This window comes from Bos taurus, chromosome 10, assembly GCF_002263795.3.
Source record: "Bos taurus isolate L1 Dominette 01449 registration number 42190680 breed Hereford chromosome 10, ARS-UCD2.0, whole genome shotgun sequence".
Classification (NCBI taxonomy): Eukaryota; Metazoa; Chordata; class Mammalia; order Artiodactyla; family Bovidae; genus Bos; species Bos taurus.
Window position 1 is genome coordinate 43,161,186 of NC_037337.1, and position 13,095 is coordinate 43,174,280.

The 13,095-nt window shown below is 36.7% G+C and overlaps 1 protein-coding gene and 1 non-coding gene across 2 annotated transcripts in view; both read right to left on the reverse strand.

Annotated features, from left to right (window-relative positions):
• Positions 1-5,427: 5,427 nt before the first annotated feature.
• LOC112448628 (U1 spliceosomal RNA) lies at positions 5,428-5,588 on the reverse strand. Its single transcript, XR_003037010.1, has one exon. It is a non-coding gene; the product is annotated as a U1 spliceosomal RNA (small nuclear RNA).
• Positions 5,589-5,637: 49 nt separating this feature from the next.
• Positions 5,638-13,095, reverse strand: part of L2HGDH (L-2-hydroxyglutarate dehydrogenase) — a 53,032-nt gene continuing 45,574 nt past the window's right edge. Inside the window, exon 10 of the mRNA NM_001101090.1 lies at positions 5,638-7,644. Coding sequence (NP_001094560.1) covers positions 7,449-7,644 — 196 coding nt within the window. The 3' untranslated portion in view covers positions 5,638-7,448. The remainder of the gene's footprint in view (positions 7,645-13,095) is intronic.

Below are 13,095 nucleotides of genomic sequence, written 5' to 3' on the forward strand. Positions count from 1 at the left end.
TATCTAGGTTGGTCATAACTTTCCTTCCAAGGAGTAAGCGTCTCTTAATTTCATGGCTGCAATCACCATCTGCAGTGATTTTGGAGCCCCAAATAATAAAGTCTGACACTGTTTCCACTGTTTCCCCATCTATTGGAATAGCACAAATCAGAAAGTTTGATTATATACTGTGTTGGTGAGAATATGGGGAAATGTGTATTCTGATACATTGTTGGTGAGACTGGTAACTGGTCAGTCTCCATCAGAGGCAATGTGACAATATCTTAATTGCAAAGCACAAACCCTTCAGTTCAGTTCAATCACTCAGTTGTGTCTGATTCTTTGTGACCCCATGGACTTCAGCACGCGAGGCTTCCATGTCCATCACCAACTCCCGGAGCCCTCTCAAACTCATGCCCATTGAGTCAGTGATGCCATCCAACCATCTCATCCTCTGTCGTCCCCTTCTCCTCCTACCTTCAATCTTTCCCAGAATCAGGGTCTTTTCAAATGAGTCAGTTCTTCGCATCAGGTGGCCAAAGTGTTGGAGTTTTAGTTTCAGCATCAGTCCTTCCAATGAATATTCAGGATTGATCTCCTTTAGGACTGACTGGCTTGATTTCATTGCTGTCCCAGGGACTCTCAAGAGTCTTCTCCAACACCACAGTTCAAAAGCATCAATTCTTTGGCACTCAGCTTTCCTGATAGTCCAACTCTCACATCTATACATGACTACTAGAAAAACCATAGCTTTGACTAGACAGACATTTGTTGACAAAGTAATATCTCTGCTTTTTAATATGCTGTCTAGGTTGGTCATAACTTTTCTTCCAAGGAGCAAGTGTCTTTTAATTTTATGGCTGTGGTCACCATCTGCAGTGATTTTGGAGCCTCAAAAAATAAAGTCACTCACTGTTTCCATTGTTTCCGCATCTATTTGCCATGAAGTGATGGGATCAGGTGCCATGATCTTAGTTTTCTGAATGTTGAGCTTTAAGCCAACTTTTTCACTCTCCTCTTTCACTTTCATCAAGATCCTCTTTAGTAGTTCTTCGCTTTTTGCCATAAGGGTGGTGTCATCTGCATATCTGAGGTTAGTGACATTTCTCCCGGCAGTCTTGACTCCAGCTTGTGCTTCATCCAGCCTAGCATTTCACATGATGTACTCTGCATAGAAGTTAAATAAACAGGGTGACAATATACAGCCTTGATGTACTCCTTTCCCGATTTGGAACCAGTCTGTTGTTCCATGTCCAGTTCTAACTGTTGCTTCCTGACCTGCATACAGATTTCTCAAGAGACAGGTAAGGTGGTCTAGTATTCTCATCTCTTTCAGAATTTTCCACAGTTTGTTGTGATCCACACAGTCAAAGGCTTTGGCATAGTCAATAAAGCAAAAGTAGATTTTTTTCTGGAACTCTTTTTTTTTTTCCCGATAATCCAACGGATGTTGACAATTTTATCTCTGGTTCCTCTGCCTTTTCTAAATCCAGCTTGAATATCTGGAAGTTCACAGTTCATGTACTGTTGAAGCCTGGCTTAGAGAATTTTGAGCATTATTTTGCTAGCATGTGGGATGAGTGCAATAGTTTGAACATTCTTTGGCATTGCCTTTCTTTGGGACTGGAATGAAAACTGACCTTTTCCAGTCCTATGGCCACTACTGAGTTTCCTAGATTTCCTGGCATATGGAGTGCAGCACTTTCACAGCATCATCTTTTAGGATTTGAAATAGCTCAACTGGAATTCCATCACCTTCACTAGCTTTGTTCGTAGTGATGCTTCCTAAGGCCCACTTGACTTGGCATTCTAAGATGTCTGGCTCTAGGTGAGTGATCACACCACTGTGGTTATCTGGGTCATGAAGATCTTTTTTGTATAGTTCTTCTGTGTATTCTTGCCACCTCTTCTTAATATCTTCTGCTTCTGTTAGGTCCGTACCATTTCTGTCCTTTATTATGCCCATCTTTGCATGAAATGTTCCTTTGGTATCTCTAATTTTCTTGAAGAGATCTCTAGTCCTTCCCATTCTATTGATTCCCTCTATTTCTTTGCATTGATTACTGAAGGCTTTTTTTTTTAAATCTCTCCTTGCTATTTTTTGGAAATCTGCATTCAAATGGGTATATCTTTCCTTTTCTCCTTTGCCTTTAGCTTCTCTTCTTCTCTCAGCTATTTGTAAGGCTTCCTCAAAGAAACATTTTGCCTTTTTGCATTTCTTTTTCTTGGAGATGGTCTTGATCACTGCCTCCTGTACAATGTCATGAACCTCCATCCACAGTTCTTCAGGCACTCTATCAGATCTAATCCCTTGAATCTATTTGTCACTCCCACTGTATAATCATAAGGGATTTGAATTAGGTCTTACCTGAATGATCTAGTGGTTTTCCCTACTTTCTTCAATTTAAGTCTGAATTTGGCAATAAGGAGTTCATGGTCTGAGCCACAGTCAGCTGCCGGTCTTGTTTTTGCTGACTGCATAGAGCTTCTCCATCTTTGGCTGCAAAGAATATAATCAATCTGATTTTGGTATTGACTATCTGGTGATGTCCATGTGTAGAGTCTTCTCTTGTGTTGTTGGAAGAGGGTGTTTGCTATGACCAGTGCATTCTCTTGACAACGCACTGTTCTGTTCTGTTAGCCTTTGACCTGCTTCGTTTTGTACTCCAAGGCCAAATTTGCCTGTTACTTCGGGTATCTCTTGACTTCCTACTTTTGCATTCCAGTCGCCTGTAATGAAGAGGACATCTCTTTTGGGTGTTAGTTCTAGAAGGTCTTGTAGGTCTTCATAGAACCGTTCAACTTCAGCCTTTTCAGCATTACTGGTCAGGGCATAGACTGGGATTGCTGTGATACTGAATGGTTTGCCTTGGAAACAAACAGAGATCATTCTGTCGTTTTTGAGATTGCAAACCCTTGGACCTAATAAATTCTAGGATTATGTCCTATAGGTATGTGAAAGTCATATGTGAAATGACTTTGCACAAGATTATTTATTCCAGTACTGTTTGTTACAGCAAAACAAGGAAAAACACAGTAGAAATAAACAATTCAAATAATTATCAGTAGGAATAAGAGGCTGGTTCAACAAATAATAAATCAGAGAATGGAACCTATAAAGTCATTTAAAAATACTTGGCCACTGTGTTCAAGCCACTTGAACATTCTCCAAGAAACGCTGCAAAGTGAAAAGAGCAGGGTGTGTATAATACAGTATACAGAATACACTACCACTTGTATTTTAAAAATGGAGACAATGTTTTATTATATATATTTCTGAAAGGCTGCACAAGATTTTGACAATTTTCATTGCCTCAGGGGTGAGAACTGGGTCGCTAGAGAGGGAGACTTTCCACTGTGTACCTTTTTATGACTTGAATTTTCAACTACATGAATGTTGTACTCATTCAAAACATTAATTAAAAGCTGCTTTCTTTAAATGAAAAATTCCAACCTCACTAGAAATACCTCCTTCAAGTGTTAAAAAAATATAAGTTTTAAATACACTAATACCATGAGAGGGAGAACCTGTGGATATGTAACAAAAACTTTATCATAAACGTGAGTTAAAATTAATATACTATCATAATAAGTTGATAGTAATTTTATTTGGTTTTAGAATTTACTTTATGTAAAAATTTTTAATAGTTAATTTACAATATCATGTAAGTTTCAGCTGTTGCAACATAGCAATTCAGTTATACACACACACGTGTGTGTGTGTGTGTATATATATTCTTTTCAGATCCTTTCCCCTTATAGTTTATTACATAATATTGAGTATAGCTGCTTATGCTATACAGTAGGTCTTTGTAGGTTATCTATCTGATACATAGTACTATGTATATGTTAATCGCAGTCTTCTAATTTATCACTAGCCTCACTCCTCCTTTCCCCTTTAGTAACCATAAGTTTGTTTTCTGTGTCTGTCTGTTTCCACTTTGGAAATAAGTTCTTTGCGTCTTTTCCCCCCTTTTGTATTCCACATAAAAGTGATATGGTATTTGCCTTTCTGTCTGACTTGGTTCACTTAGTGTGATAATCTCTAGGTCCATCCGTGTTGCTACAAATGGTATTAGTTCATTCTTTCTTTATAGCTGAGTAATATTCCATCGTGTATATATACCACGTCTTCTTTATCCATCCTTCTGTTGACAGGCATTTAGGTTGCTTCCATGTCTTGGCTATTGTAAATAGCGTTGCAATGAACACTGGGATGCATGTAATTTTTCAAGTTATGTTTTTGTTTTTGTTTTTTTTATATATGGCCAGGAGTAGGATTTCTGGGCCATATGGTAGCTCTATTTTTAATTTTTTGAGGAACCATACTGTTCTCCATAGGGGCTGCACCAATTTACATCCTCCCCAACAGTGTAGGAGAGCTCCTATTTCTCTATACCGTTTCCAAAATTTATTATTTGCAGACTTTTTGATGATGGCCATTCTAGCAGCTGTGAGGTGACACCTCATTGTAATTTTATTTGTCTTTCTAGAATGTAGAATGGTTTTAAGGTGATAACTTGAATGACCCAGTCATTTGACAACTCAAATTTTAACATCTTAAATTTTAAAAGGCAGTAAAAATTTTACCACTAATATTCTCCCACTGAAAAACATTTTCAAGAAGGGCTTACTCAACATTTCTCCCATTTACTCTCTTCTACTTCTTCAATTTATTTAAAGCTACAAGAGCTGCCAGTCAGTAGCAAACCAAAACTATGCCACAAGAAACAATAAATGTAGTTGTCACTCACTTTCATGGTCCATTGCTGTAGCTAACTCTGGTCTTCTTACAGTCCACCTGCTGGAAAGAAGTTGGAGCAGGCACTCAAGACAGATCATTTGCCCTATAACCATTATGACAGTCTCATGACCAGAACCTCAATCCCCTGTAAGAGACAGCATACCAAAAATGTCTTCCCAAGAGGAACGATAATTTTGTATAAAATTCCAAGATGATTTATTTATTGCCCCCCTCCCCATGGAGAAAGCACTATAATGTTCCCTGGGACTCTGTGTATGAAGATGATACTGGTGTCAGCTAGATATTGCCACCACTACCAAATGGAAAGCCATTTTTGTACACAACTGAAGCAACTTAGCACAGCACAGCATGGTAGGAAAGTGCTCCACTTTTTACCCAAAATACAAACTACTCTACCTCATTTTTATATTATACACAAGTACAAGCTTTTTTTTTAATTGACTGCTATCTAAATCCTACAATAGTCCTGTTTCAAACATAAAGTTTATATGAATCAGAAATTTTTTTAAAAAAATATTTATTTCTCCATGTCCTGTATCACATTCACCACCATTCAGTACCCATGTTAAATGGATGATGCACTAAAGGTTATCTTCAGTATTAGATAAACACAAACCACTGGACCCCTAGAAAATGTTATTGAGGGATCTCTATCATTAAAACAGAAAAAAAAAAAAAAAAAACAGGGGAAAAAGTGAACACAGTCCCCCACTACCACAAATTATGCAGCCAAGTTTCCCACATTTGGGGAAACTGCAAGGATCAGCATATCCAGTGTAAAACAGATGAGCTGCACACTGGAAAAACCACCTTCGTGTAGGTATCTCCCCTGCCAGGCAAATATTGAATCAAGAGTTTTTATGAAACTAAAAATTATGTTCACAAAACCAAGGTTCATAAAATATTTTTAATATTAATATACATTTCTTCTGTCTTAGAAATACAAAAAACTTAAATATTATAGCATTATTCCACAATAAGACTCTATTGACAAATACAAAATGTTTTACAACTAGAATAATCTACACATTCAAAACACTTTCAATAATTTTTTCACAATTTTTTGGAGGCATAGTAAAAATCCAAATGGAATGAGCATTGCTTTAAATAGGATAGTTATTTTTATAATTTCAGTCTTTCACAGCTTAGTGTATATACAATCTTACTGTCAATAAAATAGAGAACTGAATATTTTCCATCTCCAAATAGTCTTGTAATGAAACAGAAAATACCCTGTGTGTTACATTTCTTGGAGGAACCAGTTTTTATAAAGAATCATTAGGGCTTGTTTCCTCTGTGAATACTTTCCAACTGCTTTCAGTATGTATGCTCATTCCAAGTGTCAAATAACTACCTAATCAATTTACCTGGATGTGCTATTCTGGAACATGAGCTGACGATGTGTAGCCTTTCAAATTAATTAATGAGGTAGCTCAATCGATGTAATCATTGGCTTGAAGTGAAAAGGAAGAAAATAAATAAGTTTTCCTATTTACCAAAATGCTCATTTTTCTAACTCGTCCATCACACAGTTTTAGAGATGAGTGGAAAGAAAAAATTAAGACTAGAAGATTAATCCGGAGAGAGTATATGTGAGGGAATGGATGAAAATGTCTCACCTAATTGGTGGTTCTGTAATAAAACATTCCTCATATTCTACTACATTTCCATTTATATTTCTGTTTTCTAACATTCTGAACTATAAGAATCATTTCAATAGATACCACACACATATAATATATAGTACACAGTAGACAATATGGCACTGGGCAACAATTTAAAATACTCTTGAAATACACATGATTGTAAGGCACTTTTGCGGTTTACAAAAGTGAATGCCTCAAAATTAGGTATTTCCTCAAAATGAAGAAATATCCTCATAAAGGTTTATAGGATTCCAGAAAAGTCAAGTAGGCATGAATCATTAGTGATCTGGGTCAACATTTGAGAACCTTGGTGTAACTGAAGACTAGAGATATAAGAGGTAAATACCATTTTAAATTACAAAGTTCTGTATGTCAGTGTCAAGATTCTAAGTTCTTCTGTTTTTTTGACCACAGAAGACTGAAGAATAAACAAAACACCCATAGAGGACTGTTGTTAAGATTTACGGATGACCCAAGATTAACTGGGTCAATTGTAAGAAACTGAGAAGAATAAATACTTTGAATTTCTTTTGCAAAGTTATTTTTTACAAACATAGATTAGATAGAATCTTACTCAAATTACTTCAAAATGTGAAATTTCATGTATTTTTAATCAATAATTTAAAATTCCCAATTACTGTTGCTCTAAATAATGTGAGCTTTTTTTTTTTATGACTCTTTGAAATTAAAAGGAAGTTTTCAATCTACAATATATTTTCTTGTCAAGGCAAGACAAAAGAAACTTAGATATTATAAAACTAAAAAGTTAAGGGAATAATCACTTTTCATGCTACAGTTCCCAGAAATTCCAAAAAAGCCAAATCTCATGAGGACAGATCATTAGCAAAGTCAGAAGGAAAGATACAACTGTACCTTTTTAAAGAGCACAGACTTTAAAAATATATTATTTCTATGTTACCTAATTTTAAAAATTCAGTGGTTATCTAAATGGTATACCTAAAAATGACATTTTAAACCAGTTTTCTTAAAGAATGCGGTTAGTAAATTCTTGTTGCTGAACATGGAGATCACAATGCATACCTAGTTCCTTTCATTATTTACAATTTAAATCTTTGTTGCACTTCATCTGCAATCATTCCAGAAATCGCAAGGGAAGAAGTGGCAGCAGGGGAAGGTGCATTCCTCACATGAAGAATGCGATTTCCAATATCCCCAACGCCTCCATCAAACACAAAATCTTCTATGAGATTCCCATCCCTATCCAGGGCTTGGGCTCTTACTCCAGCGGGGCCTCTGCAAAAGCAAGAGTAGCAGTCATCTGACTAGGAGAGATAGGACACTTCACATATGTGCCAGTGGTTTCAAAGTATTCTTAAAGCAATAAAGTCTTTCCTCTTTTAAGTGTACAATTATGTGAAAACCAAACTGGTTTGTAATTAGCCAAAGGCTGTCAGTTGTAGCCTGTCAAACATTCATCCTTAGCCTAAAATACAGAAATGGGTTCTTTACAAAAGTAGCAGATAAACCCATACTTCGAGTAGATGTATTTTTATTTGAATTTACAAAATGAATTTATTATAAAATCAGTCATTAGAATATAAGGCTCTTCTGATTGATGCAAAGCAAAGAAAGCAAGAATTATATGTGTCAGCTACATTCCTACAGCTGCTACAGACTTCTATGTATTTTTGTATTTTGTTTTGGTTGAATACTATTAAAATTTATGCAGAAAAATATTTGCAAATGGCAGCAAATTCTTGTTTTGTAGTTTGTTTTTATTTTTAACAGTTTAGCCTTTAATATCAGAATAACCTTCAATCAAAGAGAAATGACCTGGAGAAGGAAATGGCAACCCACTCCAGCATTCTTGCCTGTAAAATCCCATAGACAGAGGAGCCTAGCAGGCTACAGTCCATGGAGTCGAAAGAGTCGGACAAGATTTGGCGATTAAACCTTGAGTTGCCTTACCTTGCCTAGTACAGTAAGATCCCTTAATACTAAAAGTTCTGCGTTATAACACTTGCATTTACAAATTAGATTTTTTTTCTTTTTAGTTTTAAAAAAAGTTACAGATAAAACCTGAATAAAATATTTTTGGAGTCCAAAAGTACCTCCACTGAAACCATGTAAGAAAACCCAGTTGAAAACAGGTGCCTTTTATATACCATCAAGACTCAAGAAATCAGGCAACAATATTAAACAATTTTGAATGACGCTGGGCCAATGCAGATAAGCACATGAGGAAGATACAAAGAACAATATGAGAGTACTACCCTCTAAGACCTCAGACTAACTAAGGAAAGATCATGATAATAATAGCTTTTTTTGTTTTTTTTACCAAGTGTTTGTTTAATCCATGCTAGGAATTCTCTCATTTAATCCTCACAGCTCTAAGAAGCTGATATAGTTTATATTTAACAGCAAAGAAAATAGAGAGATTAAGTAACTTGCCTGAAGTTACACAGCTAAAAAGTTCATTTGTAAAGAGATAAGTAAGAATTACAACAATGAAGGTGAAAAATTCTATAATAAAAGTAAGTAATTTGTAATACTGAAGCCCTCAAGGAATCTGGACAGGAGATTTCTGAGCTGTAAAGATTTCCAGGTAAGAATCAGATACATCACTATAACCCAAAAAGACAGAACGGGATGGAAGCTGAATTTTCTTAGGGTAAGGATTATTGGCCAGGGTATGGTCCATTTAAGGTACATTCTGTGTTTATAAATTTTCTCAACTCATCAAAACAGCATCTCTCCTCTCGCTTTTCTTGGATAATACTCCTGTTGCTGTTGTGAGCATCTCTATGAGTTTTCCTGTCCCTCTCCTTTTATCTCACAGAAGGCCAAATGAGGGGGCACACAGTGGCATGACCAGCTACTGATGTTGAGTGTTCAAAAAACTTTCCTCTCCAAGAAGGTTTAGTTAGTATATTCTCCTTACTCCTTCTAAGCAAAGAGAAGTTAATGCAAATTAACTAGTTAAAATGTGTCTATACTTATTTATTCCTCTTATAAACACCAACTATTTTATCAACATCCCCTACATTCCTGCCCAAGTATTCAAAACCTGTAATCCAAACTGTAAAAAACAATATACAAGATTAGGTTTTTCTAAGGAACTAAATTTAGGTTGAACTAAAGTAGCTATTTCATATGAAATGTTTAAATTATCAAATTCTTCATGTGTTCATGTTTCCTATTTAGCACTTAATGAAACTCCAGGGTTTTTCTTTGCATGATTCCATATAGGCATTCCCCCTTATCTTGAGGTGAACACTATAACTTGAAGTTTTAGGTAAAATAAACCATAAACACCTTCAGGGCCAGAACTGAATCTTGCACCACACTCCTATTTCTGCCCTGGTGTCTAGATTTGTGTACATAGGAGTATTCAACAGAGGCTTCCCAGGGGGTGCAAAGACTCTACCTGCCAATTCAGGAGACGCAGGTTCAATCCCCAGGTTGGGAAGATACCCTGGGGGAGGAAATGGCAATCCACTCCAGTATGCTTGCCTGGAAAATCCCATGAACAGAGGAGCCTGGTGGGCCATAGTCCATGGGGTCACAAAGAGTTGGACATGACTGAGCATACATGCGACTACTCTCTAGAAAATTTTAATTGTTTAATTTTTCATTCTATTTTAATAGCTAAAGGAACAAATGATTCAGCAAATATTTGCAAATTTAGCCATATTTAACTGTTTAATGTTATTTCTATCAACATATTTTGCCCTATTTGTAACTAAATTTAATAGGAATGCAAGCCTTAGACCCTTAAATATGTGAAGAAACAACAGGCATTCATTCTTCTGAGAAGTGTTGTATTTATTGCTTTATTATTCTGTGTCAGGCATAATCCTGTGGGCTAGAAAACAGCTATGACAGGCTACCACTGACATCTTTGTTGCTTAGTTGCTAAGTTGTGTCAGACTGTTTTGCAACCCCATGGATGATAGCCCACCAGGCTCTTCTGTCCATGGGATCTCCCAGGCAAGAATTCTGGAGTGGGTGACCATTTCCTTCTCCAGGAGATCTTCCTGACCCAGGGATTGAACCCATGTCTCCTGCATTAAGAGGCTGATTCTCTACCACTGAGCCACCAGGGAAGCCCACTAACATTTTTGGCCAGTTTAGTATTTTATAAAACTTACCATGGGATCTACTGTTAACCTAAAAATAGAAGTTCACATGAGCATATTTAAATTGGGAGTGGTGATACAGGGCAAGTCAACCATTCCATCTTAATTTCCAAACTTGATGGAAGGGTATAGGGTATTTTTATTATTAATATTCAACCAAACTGGACTGCAACAAAAGGACATGTAAATGTTTTGTGAGGACTTGAATAACATGAGTACTCTGTAACGAGAGTGAAAGAGTTCTATGAATCCATTAAATAAAGTGTTTCATGTTTTTTTTGTTTCTAGTTGTTGGTTATCCATTTTGAATATAGCAGTGTGTACATGACCTTCACAAACTCCCTAACCATCCCTCCCCCACTCTCCAGCAACCATAAGTTCATTTTCTAATTTGCACATGATGCATTTTTAGCTTGCAACACTGTTCTCCCAATTTTTTAGATTTACCTTCCAATTAACTGATTTTCTCTTACAGGCAGTCTAACCAGCTGTCTAACTTAATCATTTGAGTTTTAAAATTTAAGAACTACATTTTTCATTCCTAGAAATTCTGATTACGTGGTTTCTAAATTTGCCTAGGGTATTTTTTATATTATTATTCTTTTTCTAGTTTACTTCATTTGCTTTTTAAATTCACTGGCATATACTTACTTTATGGTTTCTAATATTACTATTACCCTAAAGGGTTAGGGGTCTAATTCTAGTATTTATTCTATCTGCTTACTCTCACTACGGTGCTTTGTAACTTTTGCTAGTGAGTTCCTATTCAGCAGGATTTTATCTGGAGGAATAGTGTGGGGGTTGGGTTGAAGTTATGTCCTTATACAGAAGGTTTTATATTTGTTTTTATTGGTAAAAATAAATATACTTTTATTTGCTTTTATCAGTACAAATAAATATACTGATATATATATAATATAAATAAAATGAACAGCATAATGAACTCCCATTTTATCAGAAGCTCCACATATTACCATTCTGGGAACACCCTTTTTTTTTTAATGGAAAATGTTAAACATGTACAAAAGTAAAATGAAGAGTATAATGAACTCCCATGTATGTATTACCCAGTTTCGATAACCAACACACAGCCAATTTTGTTTCATCTATACCCCACTCTTTGTCTACCCTTCTCCACTGGATTATTTTAAAGCAAACCCTAGATTGCATATCATCCTGCTTCAATGTATATTTCTCTTAAAAGGATTCCTAATAGTAAGACAAAACTACTAATTGCTTCTTGATGAAAGTAAAAGAGGAGAGTGAAAAGTTGGCTTAAAACTCAACATTCAGAAAACTAAGATCATGGCATCTGGTCCCATCACTTCATGGTAAATAGATGGGGAAACAATGGAAACAGTGACAGACTTTATATTCTTGGGCTCCAAAATCACTGCAGATGGTGACCGCAGCCATGAAATTAAAAGATGCTTGCTCCTTGGAAGAAAAGCTATGACCAACCTAAATAGCATATTAAAAAGCAGAGACATTACTTTGCCAACAAAAGTCTGTCTAGTCAAAGCTATGGTTTTTCCAGTGGTCATGTATGGATGTGAGAGTTGGATTGTGAAGAAAGCTGAGCACCGAAGAACTGATGCTTTTGAATTGTGGTGTTGGATAAGACTCTTGAGAGTCCCTTGGACAGCAAGGAGATCCAACCAGTCCATCCTAAAGGAGATCAGTCCTGAGTATTCATTGGAAGGACTGATGCTGAAGCTGAAACTCCAATACTTTGGCCACCTGATGCAAAGAACCAACTCATTTGAAAAGACCCTGATGCTGGGCAAGATTGAAGGCAGGAAGAGAAGGGGACGACAGAGGATGAGATGGTTGGATGGCATCACCGACTCAATGGACATGAGTTTGAGTAGGCTCCAGGAGTTTGTGACAGACAGGGAGGCCTGGTGTGCTGTAGCCCATGGGGTCTCAAAGAGTAGGACACGACGGAGTGACTGAACTGAACTGAACTGAACATATATGGATGTGAGAGTTGGACTATAAGGACAGCTGAGCACCAAAGAATTGATGCTTTTGAACTGTGGTGTTGGAGAAGACTCTTGAGAGTCCCATGGACTGCAAGGAGATCCAACCAGTCAGTCCTGAATATTCATTGGAAGGACTGATGCTGAAGCCGAAACTCCAATACTTCGGCCACCTGATAGGAAGAACTGACTCATTTGAAAAGACCCTGATGCTGGGAAAGATTGAAAGCGGGAGGAGAAGGGGATGACAGAGGATGAGATGAATGGATGGCATCACTGACAAGATGGACATGAGTTTGAGAAAGCTCTGGCAGTTGGTAATGGACAGGGAAGCATGGCATGCTGCAGTCCATGGGGTTACAAAGAGTCGGACATGTCTGAGTGACTGAACTGAACTGAACTAACTGCTTGCTATCAACAATATTCAGTTTGTGGTCAAATAACCCTGATTTTCATTCACTCTAGTCTGTTTAAAGTGAGAGAGTGAGAGGGAAAAGTATTAATTTGAAGCAGGATACAAACTAGACTGGATCTACACTTAGCTTACATTTCCTAGATCAAAATGGTGGTACAAATTGAAACTCCAAGTGTTTGTGAGTGCAGGCCCAGGATTCTAGATTTTT